We start from the raw sequence: 27,793 nt of genomic DNA on the forward strand, positions 1-27,793 counted from the left end.
AAGAAAAAAGTCGACTATATGCACACTCAGGGTCTTGTAGTAGGCCTAACAATAATTGTATAATAGTGGCCCTAAACTCACCCACTGGCCCAATAGACATAGCCCCCTAAACTGCCATGCCCCTTTTTATCTGTAGGCGGCACCGTTGTACAACAATATTGTTCATTTTGTGCAAGGAGAGAGGCTTATTAAAAAAAACTGCGGTGGGTCACGTGAAAGGATTGCGTATCCTACGTATCTTGTTGGCGAACAGTCTGAGTCTTTTCCACCTAGTTTTTAAGGGGCGGGTAGTACTTGGGTGTTGCCGTCGACCTCGACAAAGAGTCCAGTGGCAAAAAAAATCGGATTATTTTAATTCAAAAACAGCCTAGGCTTGTGTCTCTTGCCCGTCGCCTCACCACCGAAAGGGATCTGAATACTTCAACTATGGGAGTCGAAGGCTGCACTAAATGTATCAAATACATGCTTTTCTTCTTCAACTTCATCTTCTGGGTGAGACTTTTTTCTTGTAATATAGACTTTTAACTGGCCAAGCATTTGGTTGTTTGTCTATATGGGCAGTAACCTCCCCCTCTTCCTGCTAAAAATAGTTCGTGATTTATTTTGTCTTTCTTGTTAATGTTGTTGCCAAATAGGTATACGATCTGGGGAAAACCTCACCCAAATAGGCCTGCCGATGTTGTAGTCTTATTTATTTTTTATATTTTTATTCAACTAAAATAAAAATAGCGGTTTTGTTTTTGAATAGACCTAGACTCGTAGCCTATGCTGCCATAATATGGCGATATGAGGTGCGTTCTTATTTATCGCGAATATGGGTAGAAGAGCAGCCATATTTTAGGGACCGCATCGCGAACAGACAGTCACGATATGTGAAGATTCGAAATTATGTTGCTAACTAAAATAACGATAGAAATAATAACCGAGTGCAGGGTATGATTGCCCGGAATATGACTGTGCAGGAACTAAGAACATAGGTTGTGGTCCGTTTTCGGTTACAGATCACATTTCAGGCGTTGTTTAGATTGGAATACCTCGATGTTGTCCCTCCGTAATGTCATACTTACACCCCTAATTTTCAGTAGTGTTTTTGCCTCCAAAGAATTTGATTAATTTCTGCAATTTTTTGTTTGACTATAAGAGGCCCGTTAATCGTTGTGTAAGTCCCCTGAAATGCCTTTGCAGCTGTGATTCATTGGGGAACTTTAATTGTGGATGACTCATTTGGATGGAGGGAAACTTTGACAAATAGACCACAAACGTTTATGCAAACCCAACAGATTTTCATTCCATCCTTTCATTAGTGGAAGTGAAATGTTCCTTAGTCGTTTTATGTCCCTGTGTGAACCATTCACTTGTGTAAATTGGTCTGGTATAACATTTTAGTCAGAAGACATTTTTTAACTAGGCAAGCCAGTTACAATGACGTCCTGGCAAAAGGCCTCCTGCGGGGACGGGGACGGGGGCAGGGATTAAAAATATATGACGAAACGCACATCACAACCAGAGAGACAACACTATATAAATAGAGACCTAAGACAACAACACAGCATGGCAGCAACACAACATGGTAGCAACACAACATGGCAGCAGCACAAAACAGGGTACAAACATTATTGGGCACAGACAACAGCAAAAAAGGGCAAGAAGGTAGAGACAACAATACATCACACAAAGCAACCACAACTGTCAGTAAGAGTGTCCATGATTGAGTCTTTGAATGAAGGGATCCAGTTAAAACTGTCCAGTTTGAGTGTTTGTTGCAGCTCGTTCCATATTCTTCTGTCTTGAGATGTATATTTTATTATAGGTATATGTTATTGATTGATGATTAGGCAGAAGAATTCTTAAGAGCGTGTATAGAACCACAACAATCAGAAAGACATGTATTGGTAGACCTCCGGACTATTGTTGGAAACATATCCCCAAGGCTACTTTGGGTGACCCCAGATTAGGTGAGGACACTGCATGTGAGAAATCATTGACTGTGCCAAGACTAGAGGTCGACCGATTAATCGGAATGGCTGATTAATTAGGGCCGATTTCAAGTTTTCATAACAATCGGAAATTGATATTTTTGGACACAGTTGGCCGACGTTTTTATATATATACAGTGCCTTGCGAAAGTATTCGGCCCCCTTGAACTTTGCAACCTTTTGCCACATTTCAGGCTTCAAACATAAAGATATAAAACTGTATTTTTTTATGAAGAATCAACAACAAGTGGGACACAATCATGAAGTGGAACGACATTTATTGGTTATTTCAAACTTTTTTTAACAAATCAAAAACTGAAAAATTGGGCGTGCAAAATTATTCAGCCCCTTTACTTTCAGTGCAGCAAACTCTCTCCAGAAGTTCAGTGAGGATCTCTGAATGATCCAATGTTGACCTAAATGACTAATGATGATAAATACAATCCACCTGTGTGTAATCAAGTCTCTGTATAAATGCACCTGCACTGTGATAGTCTCAGAGGTCTGTTAAAAGCGCAGAGAGCATCATGAAGAACAAGGAACACACCAGGCAGGTCCGAGATACTGTTGTGAAGAAGTTTAAAGCCGGATTTGGATACTAAAAGATTTCCCAAGCTTTGAACATCCCAAGGAGCACTGTGCAAGCGATAATATTGAAAATGGAAGGAGTATCAGACCACTGCAAATCTACCAAGACCTGGCCGTCCCTCTAAACTTTCAGCTCATACAAGGAGAAGACTGATCAGAGATGCAGCCAAGAGGCCCATGATCACTCTGGATGAACTGCAGAGATCTACAGCTGAGGTGGGAGACTCTGTCCATAGGACAACAATCAGTCGTATATTGCACAAATCTGGCCTTTATGGACGTGGCAAGAAGAAAGCCATTTCTTAAAGATATCCATAAAAAGTGTCGTTTTAAAGTTTGCCACAAGCCACCTGGGAGACACACCAAACATGTGGAAGAAGGTGCTCTGGTCAGATGAAACCAAAATTGAACTTTCTGGCAACAATGCAAAACGTTATGTTTGGCGTAAAAGCAACACAGCTCATAACCCTGAACACACCATCCCCACTGTCAAACATGGTGGTGGCAGCATCATGGTTTGGGCCTGCTTTTCTTCAGCAGGGACAGGGAAGATGGTTAAAATTGATGGGAAGATGGATGGAGCCAAATACAGGACCATTCTGGAAGAAAACCTGATGGAGTCTGCAAAAGACCTGAGAGATTTGTCTTCCAACAAGACAATGATCCAAAACATAAAGCAAAATCTACAATGGAATGGTTCAAAAATAAACATATCCAGGTGTTAGAATGGCCAAGTCAAAGTCCAGACCTGAATCCAATCGAGAATCTGTGGAAAGAACTGAAAACCGCTGTTCAAAAATGCTAACCATGCAACCTCACTGAGCTCGAGCTGTTTTGCAAGGAGGAATGGGAAAAAATTTCAGTCTCTCGTTGTGCAAAACTGATAGAGACATACCCCAAGCGACTTACAGCTGTAATCGCAGCAAAAGGTGGCGCTACAAAGTATTAACTTAAGGGGTCTGAATAATTTTGCACGCCCAATTTTTCAGTTTTTGATTTGTTAAAAAAAGTTTGAAATATCCAATAAATGTTGTTCCACTTCATGATTGTGTCCCACTTGTTGTTGATTCTTCACAAAAAAATACAGTTTTATATCTTTATGTTTGAAGCCTGAAATGTGGCAAAAGGTCGCAAAGTTCAAGGGGGCCGAATACTTTCGCAAGGCACTGTAATATATTTTTAACCCTGCATATTTAGCTAAAAGAAATCCTGGTTAGCAGGCAATATTAACCAGGTGAAATTGTGTCACTTCTCTTGCGTTCATTGCAGAGTCAATGTATATGCAACAGTTTGGGATGCCTAATTTGCCAGAATGTTATGTAATTATGACATAACATTGAAGGTTGTGCAATGTAACAGGAATATTTAGAGGAATGGAATGGATGCCACCCCTTAGATAAAATACAGACCGGTTCCTTATTTCACTGAAAGAATAAATGTCTTGTTTTCGAGATGATAGTTTCCGGATTCTACCATATTAATGACCTAAGGCTCGTATTTCTGTGTGTTATTATGTTATAACTAAGTCTATGATTTGATAGAGCAGTCTGACTGAGTAGTGGTAGGCAGCAGTAGGCTCGCAAGCATTCATTCAAACAGCACTTTCGTGCGTTTTGCCAGCAGCTCTTCGTTGTGCGTCAAGCATTGCGCTGTTTATTACTTCAAGCCTATCAACTCCAGAGATTAGGCTCGTGTAACCGATGTGAAATGGCTAGCTAGTTAGCGGAGTGCGTGTTAATAGCGTTTCAAACGTCACTCGCTCTGAGACTTGGAGTGGTTGGTCCCTTTGCTCTGCATGGGTAATGCTGCTTCGAGGGTGGCTGTTGTCGTTGTGTTCTTGGTTCGAGCCCAGGGAGGAGCGAGGAGAGGGACGGAAGCTATACTGTTACACTGGCAATACTAAAGTACCTATAAAAACATCCAATAGTCAAAGGTTAATGAAATACAAATGGTATAGAGAGAAATAGTCCTAAAATTCCTATCATAACTACAACCTAAAACTTCTTACCTGGGAATATTGAAGACTCATGTTAAAAGGAACCACCAGCTTACATATGTTCTCATGTTCTGAGCAAGGAACTTAAACGTTAGCTTTCTTACATGGCACATATTGCACTTTTACTTTCTTCTCCAACATTGTTTTTGCATTATTTAAACCAAATTTAACATGTTTCATTATTTATTTTAGGCTAAAATGATTTTATTGATGTATTATATTAAGTTAAAATAAGTGTTCATTTAGTATTGTTGTAATTGTCATTATTACAAATAAATAAATAAAATCGGCAGATTAATCGGTATCGGCTTTTTTGGGTCCTCCAATAATCGGTATCGGCGTTGAAAAATCATAATCGGTTGACCTCTAGCCAAGACCCGCACTTGTGCATGTGGGTTGTAATGTGGGAGTGAAATTCATTGTGAGTCTTGGCTCAGTCATGAAGAAGGTTGGAAAGGATGAATTATAGTAGGGGCTGGGGTGTGGCATAGCAGTCATCTGTGGAGACTGAGAGATACTCATTTTAAGATTCATGATTGCTTAAGTGGTTGCATTGATTGATGTGTCAGGTCTTTTGCTTGCTCAATGACCAAATCCATTAGACTGGACATGTATATCATCAACTCTCTGATCTCTCAAGGGTAATTAATCCAAAGGCATTGTCATTGTAAATTAAATGTAAGGCATTTCCCCAAAAAATGTTGATTAGGGGTTGCTACCCTTGCCATTTTGCATATGTTGAACAGGTGGCTTCAAGAACAAGCTGGCAAAAAAATACAACTCTATTTAATCTAATTACCTTTAGTTTGCACACATCCGTTCACATGAAAACCTTTGAATCACTTTGTTCATTCCTGTGGATTGCCTTTTGAGCCAGGACAACAAGTCATTGAGATATATCAAATACAATTCCGATTTCAACAATGCCAGGGAATGTCCTCTTGTACACCCGCATTCCAAGGACAAGACTTATGGGTCTCTCAGAATATAAATCCGAGTAGATTGGAAAGGGGCTGGTGGCTGACCCGTGGTTTACAGGATCTGCATTTGAGCCATTCCCACCACCAGCAGCAGCATGCCAAGCGTTTTACAACCGACCGGCACACAAGGCATGTGGCAGAAATAGCCCTCACTAAACTGCAGTAAAAAGAGCTGAGGTGCTAGGGCAGTAAGGTGGTATGTTATCTGGTCCCAGACAGATGGCAGCAGCAAGGCATTTAGTTCTGTAGTATCAGGATTAGAGGTTGACCGATTCATCGGAATGGCCAACTAATTAGGGCTGATTTTCAAGTTTTCATAACAATCAGAAATCTGTATTTTTGGGTGCCGATTTGACAACAACAAAAAATTGCTTGTTTTTTTGTTGTTTTTTAAATATATACCTTTATTTAACTAGGCAAGTCAGTTAAGAACACATTCTTATTTTCAATGACGGCCTAGGAACGGTGGGTTAACTGCCTCGTTCAGGGGCAGAACGACAGATTTTCACCTTGTCAGCTCGGGGGATTCAATCTTTCAACCTTAGAGTTAAATAGTCCAACGCAATAACGACCTGCCTCTCTCTCGTTGCACTCCACAAGGAGACTGCCTGTTACGCGAATGCAGTAAGCCAAGGTAAGTTGATGGCGAGCATTAAACTTCTTATAAAAAAACAATCAATCATAATCACTAGTTAACTACACATGGTTGACGATATTACTAGATATTATCTAGCGTGTCCTGCGTTGCATATAATCTGACTGAGCATACAAGTATCTAAGTACCTGACTGAGCGATGGTAGGCAGAAGCAGGCGCGTAAACATTAATTCAAAAAGCACTTTCCTGCATTTTTGCCAGCAGCTCTTCGTTGTGCGTCAAGCATTGCGCTGTTTATGACTTCAAGCCTATCAACTCCCGAGATGAAGCTGGTATAACCGAAGTGAAATGGCTAGCTACTTAGCGCGCGCTAATAGCGTTTCAAATGTCACTCGCTCTGAGCCTTCTAGTAGTTGTTCCCTTGCTCTGCATGGGTAACGCTGCTTCGATGGTGGCTGTTGTCGTTGTGTTGCTGGTTCGAGCACAGGGAGGAGCGAGGAGAGGGACGGAAGCTATACTGTTACACTGGCAATACTAAAGTACCTATAAGAACATCCAATTGCCAAAGGTTAATGAAATACAAATGGTATAGCGGGAAATAGTCCCATAATTCCTATAATAACTACAACCTAAAACTTCTTACCTGGGAATATTGAAGACTCATGTTAAAAGGAACCACCAGGTTTCAAGTTCTGAGCAAGGAACTTAAACATTAGCTTTCTTACATGGCACATATTGCACTTTTACTTCTCCAACACATTGTTTCTGCATTATTTAAACCAAATTGAACATGTTTCATTATTTACTTGAGTCTAAATTGATTTTATTGATGTATTATATTAAGTTAAAATAAGTGTTCATTCCGTAATGTTGTAATTGTCATTATTACAAATACATTTTAAAAAATTGGCTTTTTTATTATTTGGCTAAGTATTGTCTTTTTTGGTCCTCCAATAATCGGTATTGGAATCGGCGTTGAAAAATCATAATCGGTCGACCTCTAATCAGGATACAGTTCTAATACAGCAAAGGGGAAACACAGTGGGGTTCTGGCACTGAGGTATACTATGTTGTGTTTGCTGGTCATAGTACAGGAAGAACATGTACTGGACTTCCTCACACAGATAAGTGACACATTTATCTCTCGAACTCTGTGAACATGCTGAAAATGCTCTTTCTCAGGAAAGAGTTGAGGGAAGTCAGATAAGCAGTTCATGATGTGTACTTGAAGATAGTCGCTGTTTTGGTGTATTGTTTTTCTGTGAATTTAACTTTTTAGCTAACATGGAAATGACATGATTAAGTTAATCTTATAGGGTTAATATTATGAAATGGTTGTATGGTCTCCCTGAGATTTTCCGAAGACTCACTTGCAAGTCACTTGGTTGGCCTCGGACCACATTGATAATATTAATAATAATGGATTGGATTTGAATGCTCACAACTGTGTCGTATCTTTGTAATTTCTATAGTAACAATATTGTATAAACATTTTGTTACCTAATAATTATGTTAGTGGAATAGTGACTTGTCTGTGGTGACATCTTTTTTGTAGCCTATAAAACCAACTCTAAGTAGATTGGGGCTTGATCAGTACATGGATGGGAGGAGGCAATGGAAAGAAGCACTGTACTTGGGATAGAACCATGAAATACTTTCCAAACTGTTTAACATCCTACAGTGGAATCTTGCCACAGAAACCACACAGAGAATAAAACACAGTGGAATATCTCTGTTGCCCTCATAAGGCTTTGGTGTCCTGATAGGAAAGGGAGTCCAAAGTTCCCTTCTTCATTGAGACCCCCTGGCGTGGAAGCAAACTGACTGTGCACTGACACATGCTTCCTCTGTTATTTTCCCTTTGCAGCCACCTGTCTCTGCAGGTTGCTCGCAGGCCAGTCTGTTTGAAGGGCGAGGGAAAAGAGATGAGACCTGACTTATTGCGGGGGGGGGGGCTCATAGTGTGTCTACAGTGGATATCAGAGCGACCCTTGCCCTTACTGGGAACAGCAACAGCGAGGGAAGACTCCCAAAAGAGGAGGGTGACAATAGAGCTGCAGAGAACTGGCATGCCTTCCCAGACACTGGACTTCATCCACTGCTCTTATTCATAGTTTTTCCATAGCAACACCTAAGGAATGTTTTTACTTTATATATTATGGGACCATTAGGCCTCAATATAGAATTTGGAAATAAGTATGGACTCTTTCCATTTGTGAGAAAACAAAGTTAATAACAAGTTTATATTAAACATTGTATGATACAGTATCATATTAATGTAATTTATGTTCACTTTACTGTGTCTCGGGGTCTGTGTCTGTCTCAAGTACTAGATACAGTATATTCATGTCCAAATTACAGAAATCCCCAAAGAAATGACTGTGCAGACGTCTCTCTTGGCTGCTCCAGAATGCAACCGCTCAGGGGCCTCACCCTTTGGCAGGCTGCAGTGTTGATCTGGTTGCCAGGCAGCAGCGAGCCTCAGCGGTGGAATGAAGCTTTCTGAGGGAGATGTGGAGGAGAGAAGAGAAGAGAGGCTGGGTAGGGGAGGCTATTTTCAGGAATGAATTCAACCAGAGGGACCATGATTAATATACAGCTAACTTAGGTTAAGTCTTAACACATTCCTGCCGGGAAGATATGGGTTAGATATATTACATTTCACTAACTTAATAAACCTTTTGGAGTTAAGTCCAGTCAGATGGATTTTACCAACTGCAGGGCAGAGGTACAGTAGTAGTTTGTAGAGACCCTGACTCCAGGTACAAGGAAGCCTTAGTGAAAGCTCTCTTCATCTGAAGCATTTCAGCCACCACCCCACTTTCAGAGAAGGTGGGGTGGTGATCTCTTCCAGTGTTCTGTGTTGTTATGCAGCTGTTAACAGATGTGGCTGTGCGTTCTTATCATAAGGTAGGGCAGGGGGCTAACAGGACTCTGGGGGAGTGGGTGGGTGAGCAGGGCCTCCTTTGTCGTCCACTTGTCTGGACATTCCTTAGTCAGAGTTGTGCTGCCTGTGTTTGTTGGGGCTGCGGCAGAATCGGTGCTGTGTAGATTAATTACCTAAGCACCAATGCTCCCCATCCTAATGGCAACCGTAAAGACCTGTCAACACCAATCCACTCTTGGTGTCCCCAGCTGCTATATGGCTGAATAGAATAAAACATTTATGCAGAAATGAATCTTTGAATAACACCTCATTTTCCCCACTTCTTCTGTCCTCCTATTTTCAGCTCTTTGCAGTTTCTGGAGAGGCACTACACAGGGGGCCAAGTAGTCCCCCATTCTCAGAGCCAAAATGGAGGCTATAGTAGAAAATACTTTTCACTGTTCATCCAAATTCAGGGAAAAACCAGACACTGCTGAAATAGAAACCTGGGCTGTATAAAAGTTGTCAGTTTAGGTAAAGCATGGAGTAACAGGGATATTGTCGCGGTGGGGGATTTTGCTAGAAGACCATTGAGGTACACCAATTCGTCTCACTCAAGTTCTTATGTCACCCGGCTAACAGGTGACTCACAGGCCCGCCGGACTGGCCTGGTTATGTAGCCTGCCCTTTTATTCTGAGATTAGCCTTTGTGGTGCCGTTAGGCGTGTATCAGGATCTTAGATAATATCAATCAGACTTAGAGTACCTTTACCAGGCATCTTTAGTTCCCAAAGAGTAGACTCTTCAACTTGCCATTGCTCTGTAGGATTTCCAAAGAGTGGTATCTAGACATAAACCATAAAATCGGTGGCCAAACGATTTACAATTTAATGCCTATTTACCTTTTTATAGAGTAGATTCTTCACCCACCATTGCTCTTATAGGGTTCCCAAAGAGTAGACTCTTCACCCGCCGTTGCTCTTATAGGGTTCCCAAAGAGTAGACTCTTCACCCGCCGTTGCTCTTATAGGGTTCCCAAAGAGTAGACTCTTCACCCGCCGTTGCTCTTATAGGGTTCCCAAAGAGTAGACTCTTCACCCGCCGTTGCTCTTATAGGGTTCCCAAAGAGTAGACTCTTCACCCGCCGTTGCTCTTGTAGGGTTCCCAAAGAGTAGACTCTTCACCCGCCGTTGCTCTTGTAGGGTTCCCAAAGAGTAGACTCTTCACGCGCCGTTGCTCTTATAGGGTTCCCAAAGAGTAGACTCTTCACGCGCCGTTGCTCTTATAGGGTTCCCAAAGAGTAGACTCTTCACGCGCCGTTGCTCTTATAGGGTTCCCAAAGAGTAGACTCTTCACCCGCCGTTGCTCTTATAGGGTTCCCAAAGAGTAGACTCTTCACCCGCCGTTGCTCTTATAGGGTTCCCAAAGAGTAGACTCTTCACCCGCCGTTGCTCTTATAGGGTTCCCAAAGAGTAGACTCTTCACCCGCCGTTGCTCTTATAGGGTTCCCAAAGAGTAGACTCTTCACCCGCCGTTGCTCTTATAGGGTTCCCAAAGAGTAGACTCTTCACCCGCCGTTGCTCTTATAGGGTTCCCAAAGAGTAGACTCTTCACCCGCCGTTGCTCTTATAGGGTTCCCAAAGAGTAGACTCTTCACCCGCCGTTGCTCTTATAGGGTTCCCAAAGAGTAGACTCTTCACCCGCCGTTGCTCTTATAGGGTTCCCAAAGAGCTCTTATAGGGTTCCCAAAGAGTAGACTCTTCACCCGCCGTTGCTCTTATAGGGTTCCCAAAGAGTAGACTCTTCACCCGCCGTTGCTCTTATAGGGTTCCCAATCACTCTAGTATCTAGACAAACGATTTACGATTTAATGCCTACACCCGTCGGTTAATACTGCTTGAATATTAATACAGAGGATACCTGTTGCAATAAGATGATTATTCTGTCCAAACCATCATATATTGTCTTTAGTGTAGAAACTAGACTTGTTCCCCTAGAACGGGAGTGTCAGGCGTTCTCTCCCCTATGGTTTTGGGTCTAGTTTCTACTTTTTAATCACTGTTTGCAAGTCACACAGTTGTACACGTTATTACAGTTTCGTCTTTGTCCTTAATCCATAACATCAACAATCATAAACACTTACTACTATTAATGCCTTCTATATCTATTACAACAAGCAGTCCTCGTACTGAATAAATCCACCTCCTAACCGTCAACCTTAGCGCACGTTGACCTGGTTGGTCCCCTAAGAGTATGTTCTTCCACTCACAATTTCTTGAGGCTTATCCAATCACTTAGTATCTGTTTCTCCTACTAGAAGTTTGTACTATGATTTACTGATAGGGAAGAGAACGGTTCGAGACAAAACCCCTTATAACACCACTGTTGCTAATCACCCACCTCGGTTCGGAGGTGGATTTATTCAGCACGAGGAGTGTGGAGGGTAGTTGTCTCTATGACTCGTTCAGAAATCAGAAGTCAAGAGATACAATTGTTCTAGAGTATGAAAGTCAGATATTACCTTTTAGGTTGATGATGGTTGAAATATCACGAGCTGTCCGTCGGTGATAAGTCAAGTAGCACTATCATGCCCTTTTAAAGAAGGCACTCTCCTTATTATACTCTTTTCAGGACCAGCTCGGCTTTAGCGCTGAGTCATATTCTAGCCTTGTGGCGAGCTATTTCTGTAAAGGGTCAGTTTGACATGCTACTGTGAAACATTACTAATGATAGATGCATCCTCGAATGCAAGGCCTCTCCTCGGGCCAGCTCTCCGGCCCCCACTCAAGATGCGGAACCGGTGGTGATGGTGTGTGCTGGTCCAGTGAAGGTGTCGTCCTCAGAGCCCCTTTTTGTGCTACCGCATCAATATCACCATTGACTCCTACATTGGCAGGGAGATTAGGCAGAGACACTGTTGCTTTGGAGAAGAGGGTGGTGAAAGTGACGATGTTCAGTCTGCAAAGAACATGAACAACACTGAAGTTAATTTTGCTACACTTAACAAAATAAGCCTTCAAAGTGAATTATGCAAGGTCAATTAATGTTGGTTCTTCTATGTGAGTGCATGTGTGTCTTCCAATTTTCTCATTCCCCCTCTTCTGTCCAGCTCGCAGGAGGTGTGGTCCTGGGCGTGGCTCTGTGGCTTCGACATGACGGCCACACCAGCAGCCTGCTAGAGTTGAAGTTTGACGGCCAACAAGCACCAACCACCTTCTTAAACAGTAAGTACTTTAACTCTCTCTCCTTGTCGTCAGACTATACTGTACCATGCATTTAACATGGTGAATATGTGTGTTAGAAACATGGTGTTGTGAGCTGGGTTCTCTCTATTTGACACCTGGTCCATTGTGTCGTTGTACTCCCCTGGAGTGCTCAGGGACAAGGTCAAGCAGAACAAACAGTATCCCAATGCTCCACTGACCCCTCAGTGTTTTCTAAATGGCAGGTTCCACTTCTCTACCAGTATGGCCAAAATGATCAAACGTAATGGGAGTTCCTTTAGGGTTACTTAAGTCATTTATTTAAATGATTCAAAATGGGGATTCATTTGATTTCTGTCAATCCGGGTTGTGGATTCATTTGGAAAAATGAATGTCATCAGTGAGGAATTGTTAACATTTTTATGAAGGGGTTTACAGAATGATAGGTCTCCAGTGTTATCAGGAAGTATGTAGCCTATGTTGCTTAGATGTTGAGCAAGAAACATGTTTTTCCAGAGAGCAGTGTAATGTTTATCCAATATTTTTGTTTAGACAACTACTACCCACACATACTGAGAGTACTACCCAACTACTAGCCACACATACAGAATAAGACTTGTGTATCTACCAAACATTTACAGGTGTAGTACCCTAAGGTATTTTGGGAGTTTTGTTTAGTACAAGTACTGCGACAGTAGTATTGGGTTTATACCTCACGATTCACTGAATAATATCGTTCTTGTGGCAGTCCACTATGTGTGTATTCTGGACTGAGGTTGCCAGGGATTTTCCCATTGCACTAAAAAGGGAGATCCCGTCTGGTAATCATATTATTCTTAGTTAGCAGCTGGGTGTTATGGGCTATGTTCTATAGCTGAGGTCTTTATTTCTGTCTGAAAGAAGACCAACAGCACCCTAAGCAAGGGTCGCAGCACTCTAACCCCGAATGTGTTGCGAAAGTGTCACAACAGACCAGCTATATAAAACATTCTCTGTCATCACCACATCCTGCGTTAAGTCATTAACCATGTAACAGTATGGATGGAATTCAAATAGAAGAAGCCAAAGCAGTGTTTATGCATTATCTCTGTTGAGAAACTGTTGCTGTGTGCACACACACATTTCTTATTCTGAAAACTATAAACATAATTTTTATGTTGTCATTTTCCTAGCCTACAGTAAGGTCTTGACATGTTTTAGAGGCTTGGAAAATTCTCCAGAGAGGATCAACTGTCTGTTTTTCTGACCATGACAATGATTCCACACACCAAGTGGATGAGGTTTTCAGTTTCACTATTATGTCCACTTTGATATTCTCCAGTCTCACCCCCCACTACTCCTCGTCTCTCACTAGGCCTCTCTCTCTGGGTCCTCTTCCCTCCCTGTTCTTAAAGGGATCTTGGCATAATGCTGACCATAATTATATTTCAGACCTAATGGAAATCTCGTGGCTCTTAGAAACCAAGTTCTGTAAGAGGCATTTGTTAAATAGCAACAGGAAAGGGAGTAATTGATTGTTGTCATCACATCTTCTCTTTCTTAAGGTTACAACATTAAAATCATTCAAAGTGCTTTTCTAAGTCATTTTTGTGAGTAAGACAATGATAAACACAGCCTTGTGTCGAGTTTGTGCATTTTACACAAGGTTAATTGTTGTTTTATAAGAGACAAAAGCTCTCCATTTTATTACTGTGGTCATTCGCCTGTCATGATTAACCAGACGTTATTAACATAGATATCAGCCTACTAACATCCATCTTACTCCAGTGATATCTAACTGTATAATGCATGAAATTATAATCACCTACAATATTGTAAATTCCCAGTCATTACAAGGCATAGCTTCAAATGTAAGACAAACTTCAAATCTTTGAATGCGACTGTCTCAACAATTAAGCAATTCCGGCAAAGTGAAGACTCATTAAGATATCCTGAAATAGTCTATTAGAGGAACGCATTACCCCACTCACTTTGTGCATGAATTTGAAAGTGTTTATTGTATTCTTCTTGTAGTACAAAATTTCTAGTGGAAGGGACACTAGTAGGTCGCTCATATGTATTATCAGCTTCCATTTTGTGTGTTTCGTTAGGTCGGAGACTGGATGTGTCCCAAATGGCACCATACTCCCTACATAGTGCACTACTTTTGGTCAGGGCCCATAAGTAATGCAATATGAAAGGAATAGGATGCCATTTGGGACATAGTCTGTGAAGTTGGAATAGAAGGGATGGTGATGGGAAATTCCACTGTAATGGCCTGGGCAGGCCTTGACCCATGACCTCATGGGGCTCCATGGACACAGCCCCCTTTGTCCCAGCTCAGTGGCTTGCCATCGATGACTGGGGACAACTGAAGGGGCTGCACAGCCAGGATAGCGATACCTGCTATGGCAAGGGTGGGCAAACTTTTAGTCTTGAGGGCCACATCGGGACTTTGAAATTCAAGAGGGCTGTACATAATCGATTTCCCCCCCCCCCCCAAGTTGTTTGTCAAAATTAATTTGGGGGCCAGAAAGCCAACAGTTATTTTAAAATGTATAGGCCTATTATAATTTCTACACATACTTTCTATCTAGTTTTAGACATCCAACATTGGCCTGATTTGAATGGGCTGTAGTTTGTCCACCTCTGTGCAAGGGGATATCATAAGGCTATTGATCTGCTCTGTGAGAGTAGCAGTAGGAAGTACTGCAGCCTTGCTACTGTACAACTGCATCTCAGCTCACTGGTCACCATAGCAGCAACCACCCGTAGCACACGCTCCAGCAGGTATATCTCACCGGTCACCCCCAAAGCCAATTCTTCCTTCGGCCATCTCTCCTTCCAGTTCTCTGCTGCCAATGACTGGAACGAACTGCAAAAATCACTGACGCTGGAGACTCATATCTCCCTCACTAGCTTTAAGCACCAGCTGTCAGAGCAGCTCACAGATCACGACACCTGTACATAGCCCATCTGTAAATAGCCCATCCAATCTACCTCATCCCCATACTGTATTTATTTATCTTGCTCCTATGCACCCCAGTATCTCTACTTGCACATTCATCTTCTGCACATTCTACCAATCCAGTGTTTAATTGCTATATTGTAATTACTTTGTCACCATGGCCTATTTAAATAAAGGTGAAGTAAATCAAATCTTGGTATTGGATATATACTGTAGAAATGTTATACTTTGGAAGATAAGCAAGTAAGGACACAATTTCATCATTCTTGTCATAGCTTGATAATTGGTGATATTGTATCGATGTTGATTCATTGGAACTTTTGAAATAGTAGCTCTGTTTTCTAAAAGCAACTTTCCCAGCTAGAGATTGTGAAAGTTAAGGGTAAGTGTACTTGCCTATTGCTCCAGTGGTCTGTCAGTGAGTACAGATCCAGTGTTTGATGTTTGAACAATTCTGGTCCAAAGTGTAAATGTTTTGAGACGAAGTCTGGTTATGTTCAGATGGAACTGGGCGCCTCACCACAACACAGTACTGTATTGCAGAGAGCAAGAACCTTTGTGGTGTGCACAGGAAGTTAGACACCCAGCCTCACAGGAAAAGACAAACATATAGGCCTTTGACCTATAACCACATTTTCAACACAACCCACATTACCTTACATTACGCAATCAACCCATATTGAGGGAAAGAGAACGAGAGCAGATCTCAAATTAAAATAAGTGTGATTAAATGTTACATTAACTACAACAACAACAAATACACAGTGAAATGTAATGTAACTTTGTCAGGACTTGGGTGGTACTCAGGTTCCTCTCAAGCATTGTGAGGTTGGACAGAGGAGAGCGGTAAGAGGGTAATTCTACTGGTCCATTAAACAGTCAGTGGGAGAGAACCCACGGTACTATGTCTACTGTTCTGTTGATAGATTCAGTAAAAGCCCACCCGTGAGGGGAGAAGATGCATATTAACGCCACCCCTGCCCCAGGAGTCTAAATTTGCACTCTTGCTCATACCTCTCGCTACCACTTCCTCTAGATAATGTCCTTTAAGTAGAGATATTATTTAACAGTAATGGAGCCTGGATGGTTTATGTAACACTGAACTGCTTCCAGAGTCCCCCCCAGATGCACTCCTCTGTCATGTTCAGCTCTAGTGTGGCATCACTCACACTTCACCATCAGATACTGTGTAGTTGGCTGTGGTTGTATGACTACATTGAGGTTACTAACATCAGCAAGGGATTTGTCCTGCTACTCAGGGGGTCAAACTTGTCCGCCCTTTTGTATACTCCACATGAAATTCCTTCCTTGTGCGGTGAACTTCCTTCATAAACGTCCTCTCTCTGACCTCAACTTTCACTAGCTGCAACGTTCAAAATCTGCATTCAGAATTGGCTTCATGAAACAAGGAAGATGATATGTCATTCATTTGTATCATTTGTGAATTCAGCTCAGAAGGGTAAACATATCGCAATAAGGAAGGAGGTCAAATGGAGGGGGAAGTGAACTTGCAATAGAAGAAACTACAGCCATTTAGACTTGATTCACAATGCACAATGTCCATGCAGATCTAATAAACAGTAGCCAACTGGAGCACAATCCATCCTCAGGGGATTTCCAATGATGTTGTGGATGTTTTCAGGGCATTATTTTTACATGTATTCTCTACAGCCACTTCAAAGATGATTAAGAGAAACCAAGAGACTGTGGTTGTTTTTCAGCAACTGGGTTTGTATGTCCTTCAACAATTTACTCGCTTGTTTGAAACATGCAAAAACAAATGAACAGGAGAGGGACATTAACGTACACACAGCACAAAAAGGAGTAATAATCACAGCCTGCCCATTACATAAAGTATTTTTCTCCTTTCAGAGCATGGTCCTTGTTGCTTTTCTTTTTAAATGAATGGAAAAAATTCCTCACCAGTCTCCTCCCTCATTCTGCCCCACCCTCTTCTTGAGAAAGTTTCCCCTCTAGCCCATTACTTTCCACTGAAGTTCAGCTTTGTCCCCATCTGTTTGTGTTTAACATCTGTGTTGCACTCTCTCCTTCCTCCTCTTCAGCTCTGTCTACCTCCCTCTGTCCTCCTTTTCTTTTCTTTGTTTTGTCTCTCCACCTCCCTACCACTCTGTATCATCTCAATCCTCTTGTTTTTATCTTGCTCTGTCCATCTTAGAGGTTGACCGATTTAATCGGAATGACCGATTTAATTAGGGCCTATTTCAAGATTTCATAAAGTTCAGTGTGTCAAATCTGAGGGTCTGCTGTCCGGACCTCTGGCAGTCTCTATGGGGGTGCCACAGGGTTCAATTCTTGGATCGACTCTCTTCTCTGTATACATCAATGAGGTCGCTCTTGCTGCTGGTGAGTCTCTGATCCACCTTTACGCAGACGACACCATTCTGTATACTTCTGGCCCTTCTTTGGACACTGTGTTAACAACCCTCCAGGCAAGCTTCAATGCCATACAACTCTCCTTCCGTGGCCTCCAATTGCTCTTAAATACAATTAAAACTAAATACATGCTCTTCAACCGATCGCTACCTGCACCTGCCCGCCTGTCCAACATCACTACTCTGGACGGCTCTGACTTAGAATACGTGGACAACTACAAATACTTAGGTGTCTGGTTAGACTGTAAACTCTCCTTCCAGACCCATATCAAACACATCCAATCCACAGTTAAATCTAGAATTGGCTTCCTATTTTGCAACAAAGAATCCTTTACTCATGCTGCCAAGCATACCCTTGTAAAACTGACCATCCTACCAATCCTCGACTTTGGCGATGTCATTTACAAAATAGCCTCCAATACCCTACTCAACAAATTGGATGCAGTCTATCACAGTGCAATCGGTTTTGTCACCAAAGCCCCATATACTACCCACCATTGCGACCTGTAAGCTCTCGTTGGCTGGCCCTCGCTTCATACTCGTCGCCAAACCCACTGGCTCCATGTCATCTACAAGACCCTGCTAGGTAAAGTCCCCCCTTATCTCAGCTCGCTGGTCACCATAGCATCTCCCACCTGTAGCACACGCTCCAGCAGGTATATCTCTCTAGTCACCCCCAAAACCAATTCTTTCTTTGGCCGCCTCTCCTTCCAGTTCTCTGCTGCCAATGACTGGAACGAACTGCAAAAATCTCTGAAATTGGAAACACTTATCTCCCTCACTAGCTTTAAGCACCAACTGTCAGAGCAGATTACTGCACCTGTACATAGCCCATCTATAATTTAGCCCAAACAACTAACTCCTTCCCTACTGTATTTAATTAATTTATTTTGCTCCTTTGCACCCCATTATTTTTATTTCTACTTTGCACATTCTTCCATTGCAAATCTACCATTCCAGTGTTTTACTTGCTATATTGTATTTACTTTGCCACCATGGCCTTTTTTGCCTTTACCTCCCTTATCTCACCTCATTTGCTCACATCGTATATAGACTTGTTTATACTGTATTATTGACTGTATGTTTGTTTTACTCCATGTGTAACTCTGTGTTGTTGTATGTGTTGAACTGCTTTGCTTTATCTTGGCCAGGTCGCAATTGTAAATGAGAACTTGTTCTCAACTTGCCTACCTGGTAAAATAAGAAAATAACAATCGTAAATCGATACGTTTGGGCGCCAATTTGCCAAATTCTCTTTTAACTAGGCAAGTCAGTTAAGAACACATTCTTATTTTCAATGACGGCCTAGGAACGGTGGGTTAACTACCTTGTTCAGGGGCAGAACGACAGATTTTCACCTTGTCAGCTCGGGGGATCCAATCTTGCAACCTTACAGTTAACATGTCCAACGCAATAACGACATGCTTCTCTTGTTGCACTCCACAAGGAGACTGCCTGTTAGGCGAATGCAGTAAGCCAAGGTAAGTTGATGGCTAGCATTAAACTTCTTATAAAAAAACAATCAATCATAATCACTAGTTAACTACACATGGTTGATGATATTACTAGATATTATCTAGCGTGTCCTGCGTTGCATATAATCTGACTGAGCATACAAGTATCTAGGTATTTGACTGAGCGGCGGTAGGCAGAAGCAGGCGCGTAAACATTCATTCAAACAGTACTTCCGTGCATTTTCCCCACAGCTCTGCTGTTTGACTTCAAGCCTATCAACTCCCGAGATAAGGCTCGTGTAACCGAAGTGAAATGGCTAGCTAGTTAGCGCGCGCTAATTGTCGTTGTGTTTCTGGTTCGAGCCCAGGGAGGAGCGAGGAGAGGGACGGAAGCTATACTGTTACACTGGCAATACTAAAGTGCCTATAAGAACATGCAATAGTCAAAGGTTAATGAAATACAAATGGTATAGAGGGAAGTAGTCCTATAATTCCTATAATAACTACAACCTAAAACTTCTTACCTGGGAATATTGAAGACTCATGTTAAAAGGAACCACCAGCTTTCATATGTTCTCATATATTCTGAGCAAGGAACTGAAACATTAGCTTTCTTACATCAAATCAAATTTATTTATATAGCCCTTCGTACATCAGCTGATATCTCAAAGTGCTGTACAGAAACCCAGCCTAAAACCCCAAACAGCAAGCAATGCAGGTGTAGAAGCATGGTGGCAAGGAAAAACTCCCTAGAAAGGCCAAAACCTAGGAAGAAACCTAGAGAGGAACCAGGCTATGTGGGGTGGCCAGTCCTCTTCTGGCTGTGCCGGGTGGAGATTATAACAGAACATGGCCAAGATGTTCATAAATGACCAGCACGGTCGAATAATAATAAGGCAGAACAGTTGAAACTGGAGCAGCAGCAGCACGGCCAGGTGGACAGCAAGGAGTCATCATGTCAGGTAGTCCTAGGGCTGAGAGAGAGGGGTGAGAGGCACTCACTCACTCACTCACACTACTGCAGCATAAATACTGCAGCATAAATACTGGAGGCACATATTGCACTTTTACTTTCTTCTCCAACACTTTGTTTTTGCATTATTTCAACCAAATTGAAAGTTTCATTATTTATTTGAGGCTAAATTGATTTTATTGATGTATTATATTAAGTTAAAATAAGTGTTCATTCAGTATTGTTGTAATTGTCATTATTACAAATAAAATATAAAAAAAATCGGCTGATTAATCGGTATCGGCTTTTTGGTCCTCCAATAATCGGTATCGGCATTGAAAAATCATAATCGGTCGACCTCTAGTCCATCTTTCTCTTTTCGCTCATGCCTATACCTTCTCTTCCTGTGATAGGCCCCACGCAGCACATCTGGGCACTCTAGCACTGTGGTGTGGAGAACCTGATGTCATAGACTGCACTGGTTCCAGAGCTGGTGTTGGACCTCTTGTTTCCGCTCACTCAAGGGTCTTTCCCCTGGCTTGGAGCCAGCTGCTTGCCCAGAGATTTAATGAGACTAACAGCTGCATTAGCTTTCACAGGCGTGCACACACGCATGCACATGGACACACAACATTTCTGGAGAGTACTATACTATCCAGTACCACGGTGCTGTATCAGTTTTCATGTGCACAGGCTGGTACAGCCTCTACATGTTATTCCGCAGCCAAAGACGTATTCAAATAGTGACATAAGTAGTGGCTTTTCGTTTTGTACGAGGTAGCGGAGCTCACGTCACACCTGTACCTTTATAAGTTTAGAATGTAGTCTGTGGCATATTGTATTTAAACTTAACACAATTATCGGTAACTAGCCTATATAGTGTACATTGGAATCTAACTCCAAGTTTAGTGTTTATTACACGCAAAGAAAGTGTATCCTCCGGAGAGACCGATTTAATAGTTTGAATAAAACAAGAACTGAAACACAATGAGGTCAGGAGTCAACCTTTTTCTTGATGACCTGGGTGTGGTCAGCACTTCTCCCTGTGTTTGTCATATAATTTCCATACAAGCAATGACCAGTGAAAACTCAGTGGAAATCCATTGTACTGTATATCCTTGGTCATGCACCCAAGAACAATATATGTTTCAAATAAACATAAGATCCATTTGAAGCATTGTGTATTATTTATCTCTACCTGAAGGATTTAACACATACAGTACTTGATGTAGTGCAGTTTTCAGAATATTCTTCCGTACCTATAATAATCGAACTAGTCAACTGATATGAACAAAAGGCAAATGGTGAATAGTATCCTTAGAATGGGCCCCTGGTCTCTTCAGGGCACTACACTCTTAGAAAAAAGGGTTCTTCGGCCATCCCTACAGGAGAACCTGATTTGGCTCCAGGTAAAACCCTTTTGGGTTTAGCACCTTTTTGTCTGAGAGTGTTGGTCACCATTCATCCACTGTTAGTGAGGTCAGAGTAGGTAACATCAGGGGCTCTGCTGTTTGGAACCTCTTGATTAATCAACCAGAAGAAAGACTATTTACCTCAGACCAAAGCCTACACTATTTCACCATATTTGTGTAATTACACATTATTTGTGTTTTAACATTTTACATTTTTTGGTAATAATAAAAACATCTAGTTTGGTTGAAATGCCCTTTTCTTCTCAATGGAAAGACTGTGTAGGCTCTGTTCACTCTTCCCTCTAATTTAGTGGTATCCAATTATGTTTTATGGTAGCAACCATGTTCTCACTTGTAGACAAGTGGGTAGGACGGATGACTCAAACTCTGGTCATATGAAATCTGAAGAGGTACCATGTGTCATCAGTGCCACCGCTTCCCACAAGAAAAAAAAACATGTTTTTGCGGCTCAACACAGGAAGCACCTTGGTCACAAAGACAAAAATGTTGAGTTTCCTCTGAGGCCTCCAGACTAGTTGGCTGGTTTTAGCCAACCAGTTTACACTCAGAGCAACATTTTTAGAACTTGTATATAGATGAAAGGAAATACATTGTTGATAATGCATAGATTGGTCAAATGCATGAACGGATGGATATAGCTCAAACAAGTGGTAAAGAAAAGGGAAAGAGAGAGAAGGGTGTGATACTGCATCAACCCACTGCTAAACATGCCGGTCACGCCCCTGTTTTATTCTGATGATGTCATGGTAAGGGATGGCTGAGCAGCACTCGTAAAAAGCTCCCCATCCGTGATTCAATTCCCCCCGCCGCACAGCCACAATCAAGGAAATTGAAGGAGCACTTGGTCAGCCTCCATGCCATCGATTTTTAAATGAGCCAGGCGAGCAGGCAGGAGAGAGGCGCTGTCCTGGCCGTCTGTGTCCCTTCACTGGAATATGAGGGGATGAGGGGATGGGAGAGGACGAGAATCCAATAAGCTTTGCGATTACATTATACAGGACAAAAAAAAACATGAACCCAAATCGTGACCGGGCCCCTCCCTGTATCTATCAAGAACAGAGTAGAGGGATGGGATAGCAGTGTATTCTGTGGGGCGTGGGGAGAGGTCTTAAGGATGATGGATGGGGAGAGGGAGAGATCATATGAGACAGTTGCATACAGTACCCCTATTAAAAGCCCAGTATAGAGTCTCAAGCAAGGATGTGTTTTTCCCCAAGTTGGTTTATCAAAATTGGTACTGTAATACTTTGCATAAAGCCCCCATGAACTGAATTTATCTGAGAAAGAAAGGGGACAAGAAAGAGAAGAGGCCTGTAAACTAAAGCACAACGAAATGACTTTCTTGAGCTAAAAATGAACATATTGTCTGTGGTTAGTCAGTCATTTCAACCCTGTCTGCATTCACTGTTCAGACGATATATGGGTGCCACACAGCTCACCTCACACCAGCCATATCTTCTCGGGCCTACTATCCCCGCAAAACTTCAGGGCTGTCGTCACGAAAAAAGAACTGAACAATAATGGTACGTGCCTCGGGAAGTGGTGGCTCAGGCAACTGTTGCTCTGGACCACATACTAAAGTTTAATGATGAGGTCACAGGAAGTGTATAATATCACCTAAACCCCCTGATTGACTTTCAGTGTGAGGCCCTAGGCATTAAATGCATAGTGGGACTATTTCTAAGCGTAGGTTTTATGATTGAATTTATGGGTAAAATCAGTCCAGCACACCAAGGTCAGTAGAGCTACCCCGGGTTTCCATGGTTACCATGCTAGCCCTGTCTGAGCATCTGATGGATGAACACAAGGCATGATGGGATGGGCTAATGAAATCTGACCACACCAAGGAGCTGTAAAAACAAAACACGCACAGCCTGGCGAGAGACGACTTTGATATATTATAAACCTTTCAACTGAAAACAAAATATACTTCCCCACTCCTGCATTCTCTTAAATTCTTATGCCATATGTTCTTCATAAGAATAACATTTATCTACAATGTTTGGATGCGTCTTGACATGACATGAATGCTTATTGCATTGGATTGAGAGCCAAGCACCTTGTGTAAATAACTGCAAAGTTTCCATATTTAGGCCGAATTAAAACATGCTAAATAAATAACACCAACTCATGCCACCTGGTGATGGTTAAGATGACTGCACTTGTCAAAAAGGAGTAAACACACTAGCAATGTTCTGTACAATATTGACTATTGACCAAGTTGTCTTTGTTTATTCTCTCTCCCTATCTATTTTAGGTGTTCACATCCTGATCGCTGTTGGCGCAGTGATGATGGTTGTCGGCTTCCTCGGCTGCTATGGTGCCATTCAGGAGTCTCAGTGTCTTCTTGGAACAGTGAGTCATACAGACAGAACACCATGCAGCAAAGAGTCACTTGTATGTGGTCTAGCCAGCCCATTCCTGGCTATCGCCTAAATTGTCCACTGAATGAATGGCTTTGTTTTCCTCCAGTTCTTTGCCTGCTTGGTGATCCTGTTCGCTTGTGAGGTGGCAGCTGGAATCTTTGGATTCATGCACAAAGATTCGGTGAGGACACATACTAATTCTGATCTTACACACAGAAACACATTGCACACACACAAAAACAAAATGTATATTGAAACACAGCGTAGCATACAGTACTACAGGATAGAGTTAAAAGCCATTGATGATGTCATAGTGTGGCTCTAATGTGATCATGACAAAGTAACTGAGGGCGGAATAACTACATTCAGTTATTCCTTCAGCATCCCATATCTGTCATAACCTGACCAGACACATCCTGTCCTTTTTGGTTGTAGATTTCCAAAGAGCTGATTACCTTCTATGACAATGTGTACGACAACTCTGTAGCAACCACTTTAACAGACCAGGACAAGAAACAGGCTGCAGCTGCTGTGCTGAAGGCCTTCCATGAGACGGTAAGTCAAGCTCATACTTAAACTAAAAGCATAACTGTCCAAAACTCTCTTGTAAGCTGATTTTTAAACACACAAAGTGAATCTCATAGCAACATCCAAACACAGACACACATCTCACTAATAAAGCTCCACTAACACGTGCCTTTTTATTTTAGTTGGAATGCTGTGGTAGGGGCATCATCAACCCGTTCGCTACGTTAATCACCCAAGGTTTAACGGACATCTGCCCCAAGTCAGTCTCCGCTTCCACTACAGTAAGTACTCTTATGGCCAACTATGAGGACAGAATGTTGGTTTTTAGTGCATACGCCACAAAATACAATTTAGACTCAAATGTGTTATTTTGTTTGACAGGACTGTCATGGAAAAATCAGGGAGCTCTTTAACGAGAAGGTTTACCTGATTGGCATCGCTGCCCTGATAGTTGCTATTATTATGGTGAGTATTATGAAAGAGAGGATGTAGCTTGTGTGGAAGTGTAGCTCATACAAGATAAGGGATCCTTGGCATCTCTATGAAGAGACCCATAATGCCCCTCTCATTTCTTTGTTCTCTCCTGTCAGATCTTTGAGATGACCTTTAGTATGGTCCTGTGCTGTGGGATCCGCAACAGCCCGGTGTACTAAAGTCCAGGGGGAAGAAGCAAGGGCTAGTGACCTCTGGAGATACTAGCCAATGACTGAAGGAAAATATTTATCTTCCTTTTTTTGTTTTTATAGCCTGTCACTTCCTCAAATAGTTGCTTGCCAATTTTGCCAGTTGTAGAAGATCAAAAATGCATCTTCTCACACAGTTTTTGATAATGCAGTACCAACTATTCTTGTCTGTCACCGATCGCTGTTCAGTATTTTGACTAATGTTAGTCTGTACAAAATGTTGAGGTTTACATTGGCATGGCATTTAAACACACACACACACACACACGTACAGATCCTGGAATTATCTTGTTTTAATTGTAAAGTATTGCTACTTTGCTGGAGGAGTCCAAAACATTGTACTCTGATAAACCAACAATCTTTTTTCAAATGTATATGTATAAACTGTATATATTTGCAGTGCTTTATGACTGGCAAGCATGGGTAATGTATTGAATCCCTTCTCCCCACAAGTTTCTGCACTCACTGCTTGTCTGCCTGAGGTTTCTCCATAGACAACAACCACTAAGAAACAGTGAATGGATACTATTGATTTGTCTGTTCCATCTAAAACAAAGATAATAGAGGTGATAGTTTCCCCTGTGCTTTTCTAACACCTACCAAGCCATAAAGAGACCCCATGCCTCCGAGCCTTATGAGTGGAATGTCCCATCCTCCCCAACAACACCTTGTTCCTGTAAAACTACATTGAATGTCCTGTCCTTAACCTATTGCTGTGTACTATGCATACCTAAAGAAGCCTCACCTCCTAGGCTGGCGCAGCGGACAAACGCAGTGCTGAGGTGCCACTACAGCATGGGGTTCGATCCCAGACACAACCGGCCGTGACCGGGAGCCCAATAGGATGGCGCGCAATTGGCCCAATGCCGTCTGGGGTAGGGGAAGATTTGGATGGTGGGGCTTTCCTTGGCTCATCTTGCTATAGCGACTCCTTGTGACAGGTCTGGACGCCTGTAAGATGACTCCAATCATCAGTTGAACAGTATTTCCTCTGACATATTGGTGCAGCTGACATCTGGGTTAAGAGAGCAGTGTAATAAGAAGTAGGCTGGTCATGTTTCGGAGGGCGCATGACTCAACCTTCACATCTCCCGAGCCCGTTGCAGAGATGAGCCAAGGGACCTAATACGGGGTAAAAAAAAATATGCTGGACCTGGTTAGTACTTGGTCAGAAACCGCCTGGGAATACCAGGTGCCATAAACGCAAAAACATATTAAAGAAAAACAAAACAAAGTCACCTTCAGCCATTCATACAAATCTAGTTTATTTTCAAAGAATCATTTTTATGCCTGCTGGTTATACTGACAGTCAAACATCTTATTATGCTGGGACATGCCGGACAATGTTGTATCTGTGCTGTATGATGATACTGTATAATACCACTGACCATGCAGTTGTGAGAGGTTGTGTTTGTGTGTCAGGAAGTCAAATACTGGCCATGTCAAAAAGTCAAGTCCACGACCAACCCACCACTAGGGGGCAGACCTGTTGTGATGCTTCATGGTATTCCATTGCTATGGTTCCAAAGCCAGGGGGAGCTCTTGTCATACATTCTTGCTCCACTTTGACTTTGGTTGCCTGCTCAACTGCAAAGCACTTCTTACTGGTTCCATTTCGATCTTCAGCTTCCCCATTTCGATCTTCAGAGTTCACAGATTTGAATCTGATCCATTAGAGGGCGAGGTGGAGCTATCACCCTATTATCTACACCCATCCAGTCCTTTCAGATCTGTTAACACGGAAGGGGTATGGGCTAGGGACTGAAATGGAACCAGGCCCTTAACATTCACCTATATACACACATAAGCACTTAAACACTCACACATACTCACTCCCATCATTTGTGTAGTCCTACATAATAGACTGTACGGCTTTCTAAGCCAACCAAAACCTTGTCTTGTTAACACATAATGCCTATGCTGATATATGGTTAAGTGTCTTGTATCATGTACAGCTATATATTATTGTACTAATGACCATGTAAAGACAATGTAGCTATGCCTTTCATTGTGATATTTTGTCTGGTACGTTGTCAAAAGATAAATGGGTGTCGGCTTCAGTGGCAGTGTGCTGGACTGAGAAATCAGTTGAGTTACTAAAAGTTGGGAAGATTAGCAACATGGCTGTACATGCTGTACAACACAAAGGTGAAGAACAATGCCAGCAAAAGAGTGTCTCTCTTTAGTATCTATGTCACTGCCCTACTGTAAAAACACTACACAATGTAGTGACTGAGACTCCATAGCCCACTGCCACTCAAATCTGTGCCCTTTCTCCTGTTTTAGATTTTGGTCTTGTTGCCCAAGTATTAAGGGATTAAATGTATTTTACAAGTAATGCATGATGTCCATGACTTTATTTTTATTCTCTATTCATTGTTGGTATAAGGAATAACCTGTCGTTTTCACATCTTGTATAGTACATGAGTTGTTAAAATCCTTAACATATCCTTGACAGGTAGGCCCTATGTGTTTTCTATTCTAGGCTAGAGAACCAGGCTTGTCTTTCTTTCTTCTTTCAATAAAAATACATTTCCTGGTTACCTAATTACAGTGGGGCAGGCAAAAAAGTATTTAGTCAGCCACCAATTGTGCAAGTTCTCCCACTTAAAAAGTTGAGAGGCCTGTAATTGTCATCATAGGTACACTTCAACTATGACAGACAAAATGAGGGAAAAAAATCCAGAAAATCACATTGTAGCATTTTTAATGAATTTATTTGCAAATTATGGTGGAAAAAGGTGTTTTTTTCAATAACAAACGTTTATCTCAATCCTTTGTTGGCAATGACAGAGGTCAAACATTTTCTGATGTCTTCGCAAGATTTTCACA

The 27,793-nt window shown here is 42.0% G+C and overlaps 1 protein-coding gene across 1 annotated transcript; it reads left to right on the forward strand.

Annotated features, from left to right (window-relative positions):
* The first annotated feature begins 253 nt into the window (after positions 1-253).
* Positions 254-27,299, forward strand: LOC135550167 (CD81 antigen-like). Its single transcript, XM_064980720.1, has 8 exons — positions 254-492; positions 12,112-12,226; positions 23,642-23,739; positions 23,857-23,931; positions 24,186-24,305; positions 24,461-24,559; positions 24,660-24,743; positions 24,869-27,299. The coding sequence occupies exons 1-8, from the start codon at positions 427-429 to the stop codon at positions 24,929-24,931; spliced, it is 720 nt and encodes a 239-aa protein (XP_064836792.1). The 5' UTR covers positions 254-426; the 3' UTR covers positions 24,932-27,299.
* The last annotated feature ends 494 nt before the right edge of the window (positions 27,300-27,793 follow it).

The sequence above is a fragment of the Oncorhynchus masou genome, chromosome 1 (genome assembly GCF_036934945.1).
Source record: "Oncorhynchus masou masou isolate Uvic2021 chromosome 1, UVic_Omas_1.1, whole genome shotgun sequence".
Taxonomy (NCBI): Eukaryota; Metazoa; Chordata; class Actinopteri; order Salmoniformes; family Salmonidae; genus Oncorhynchus; species Oncorhynchus masou.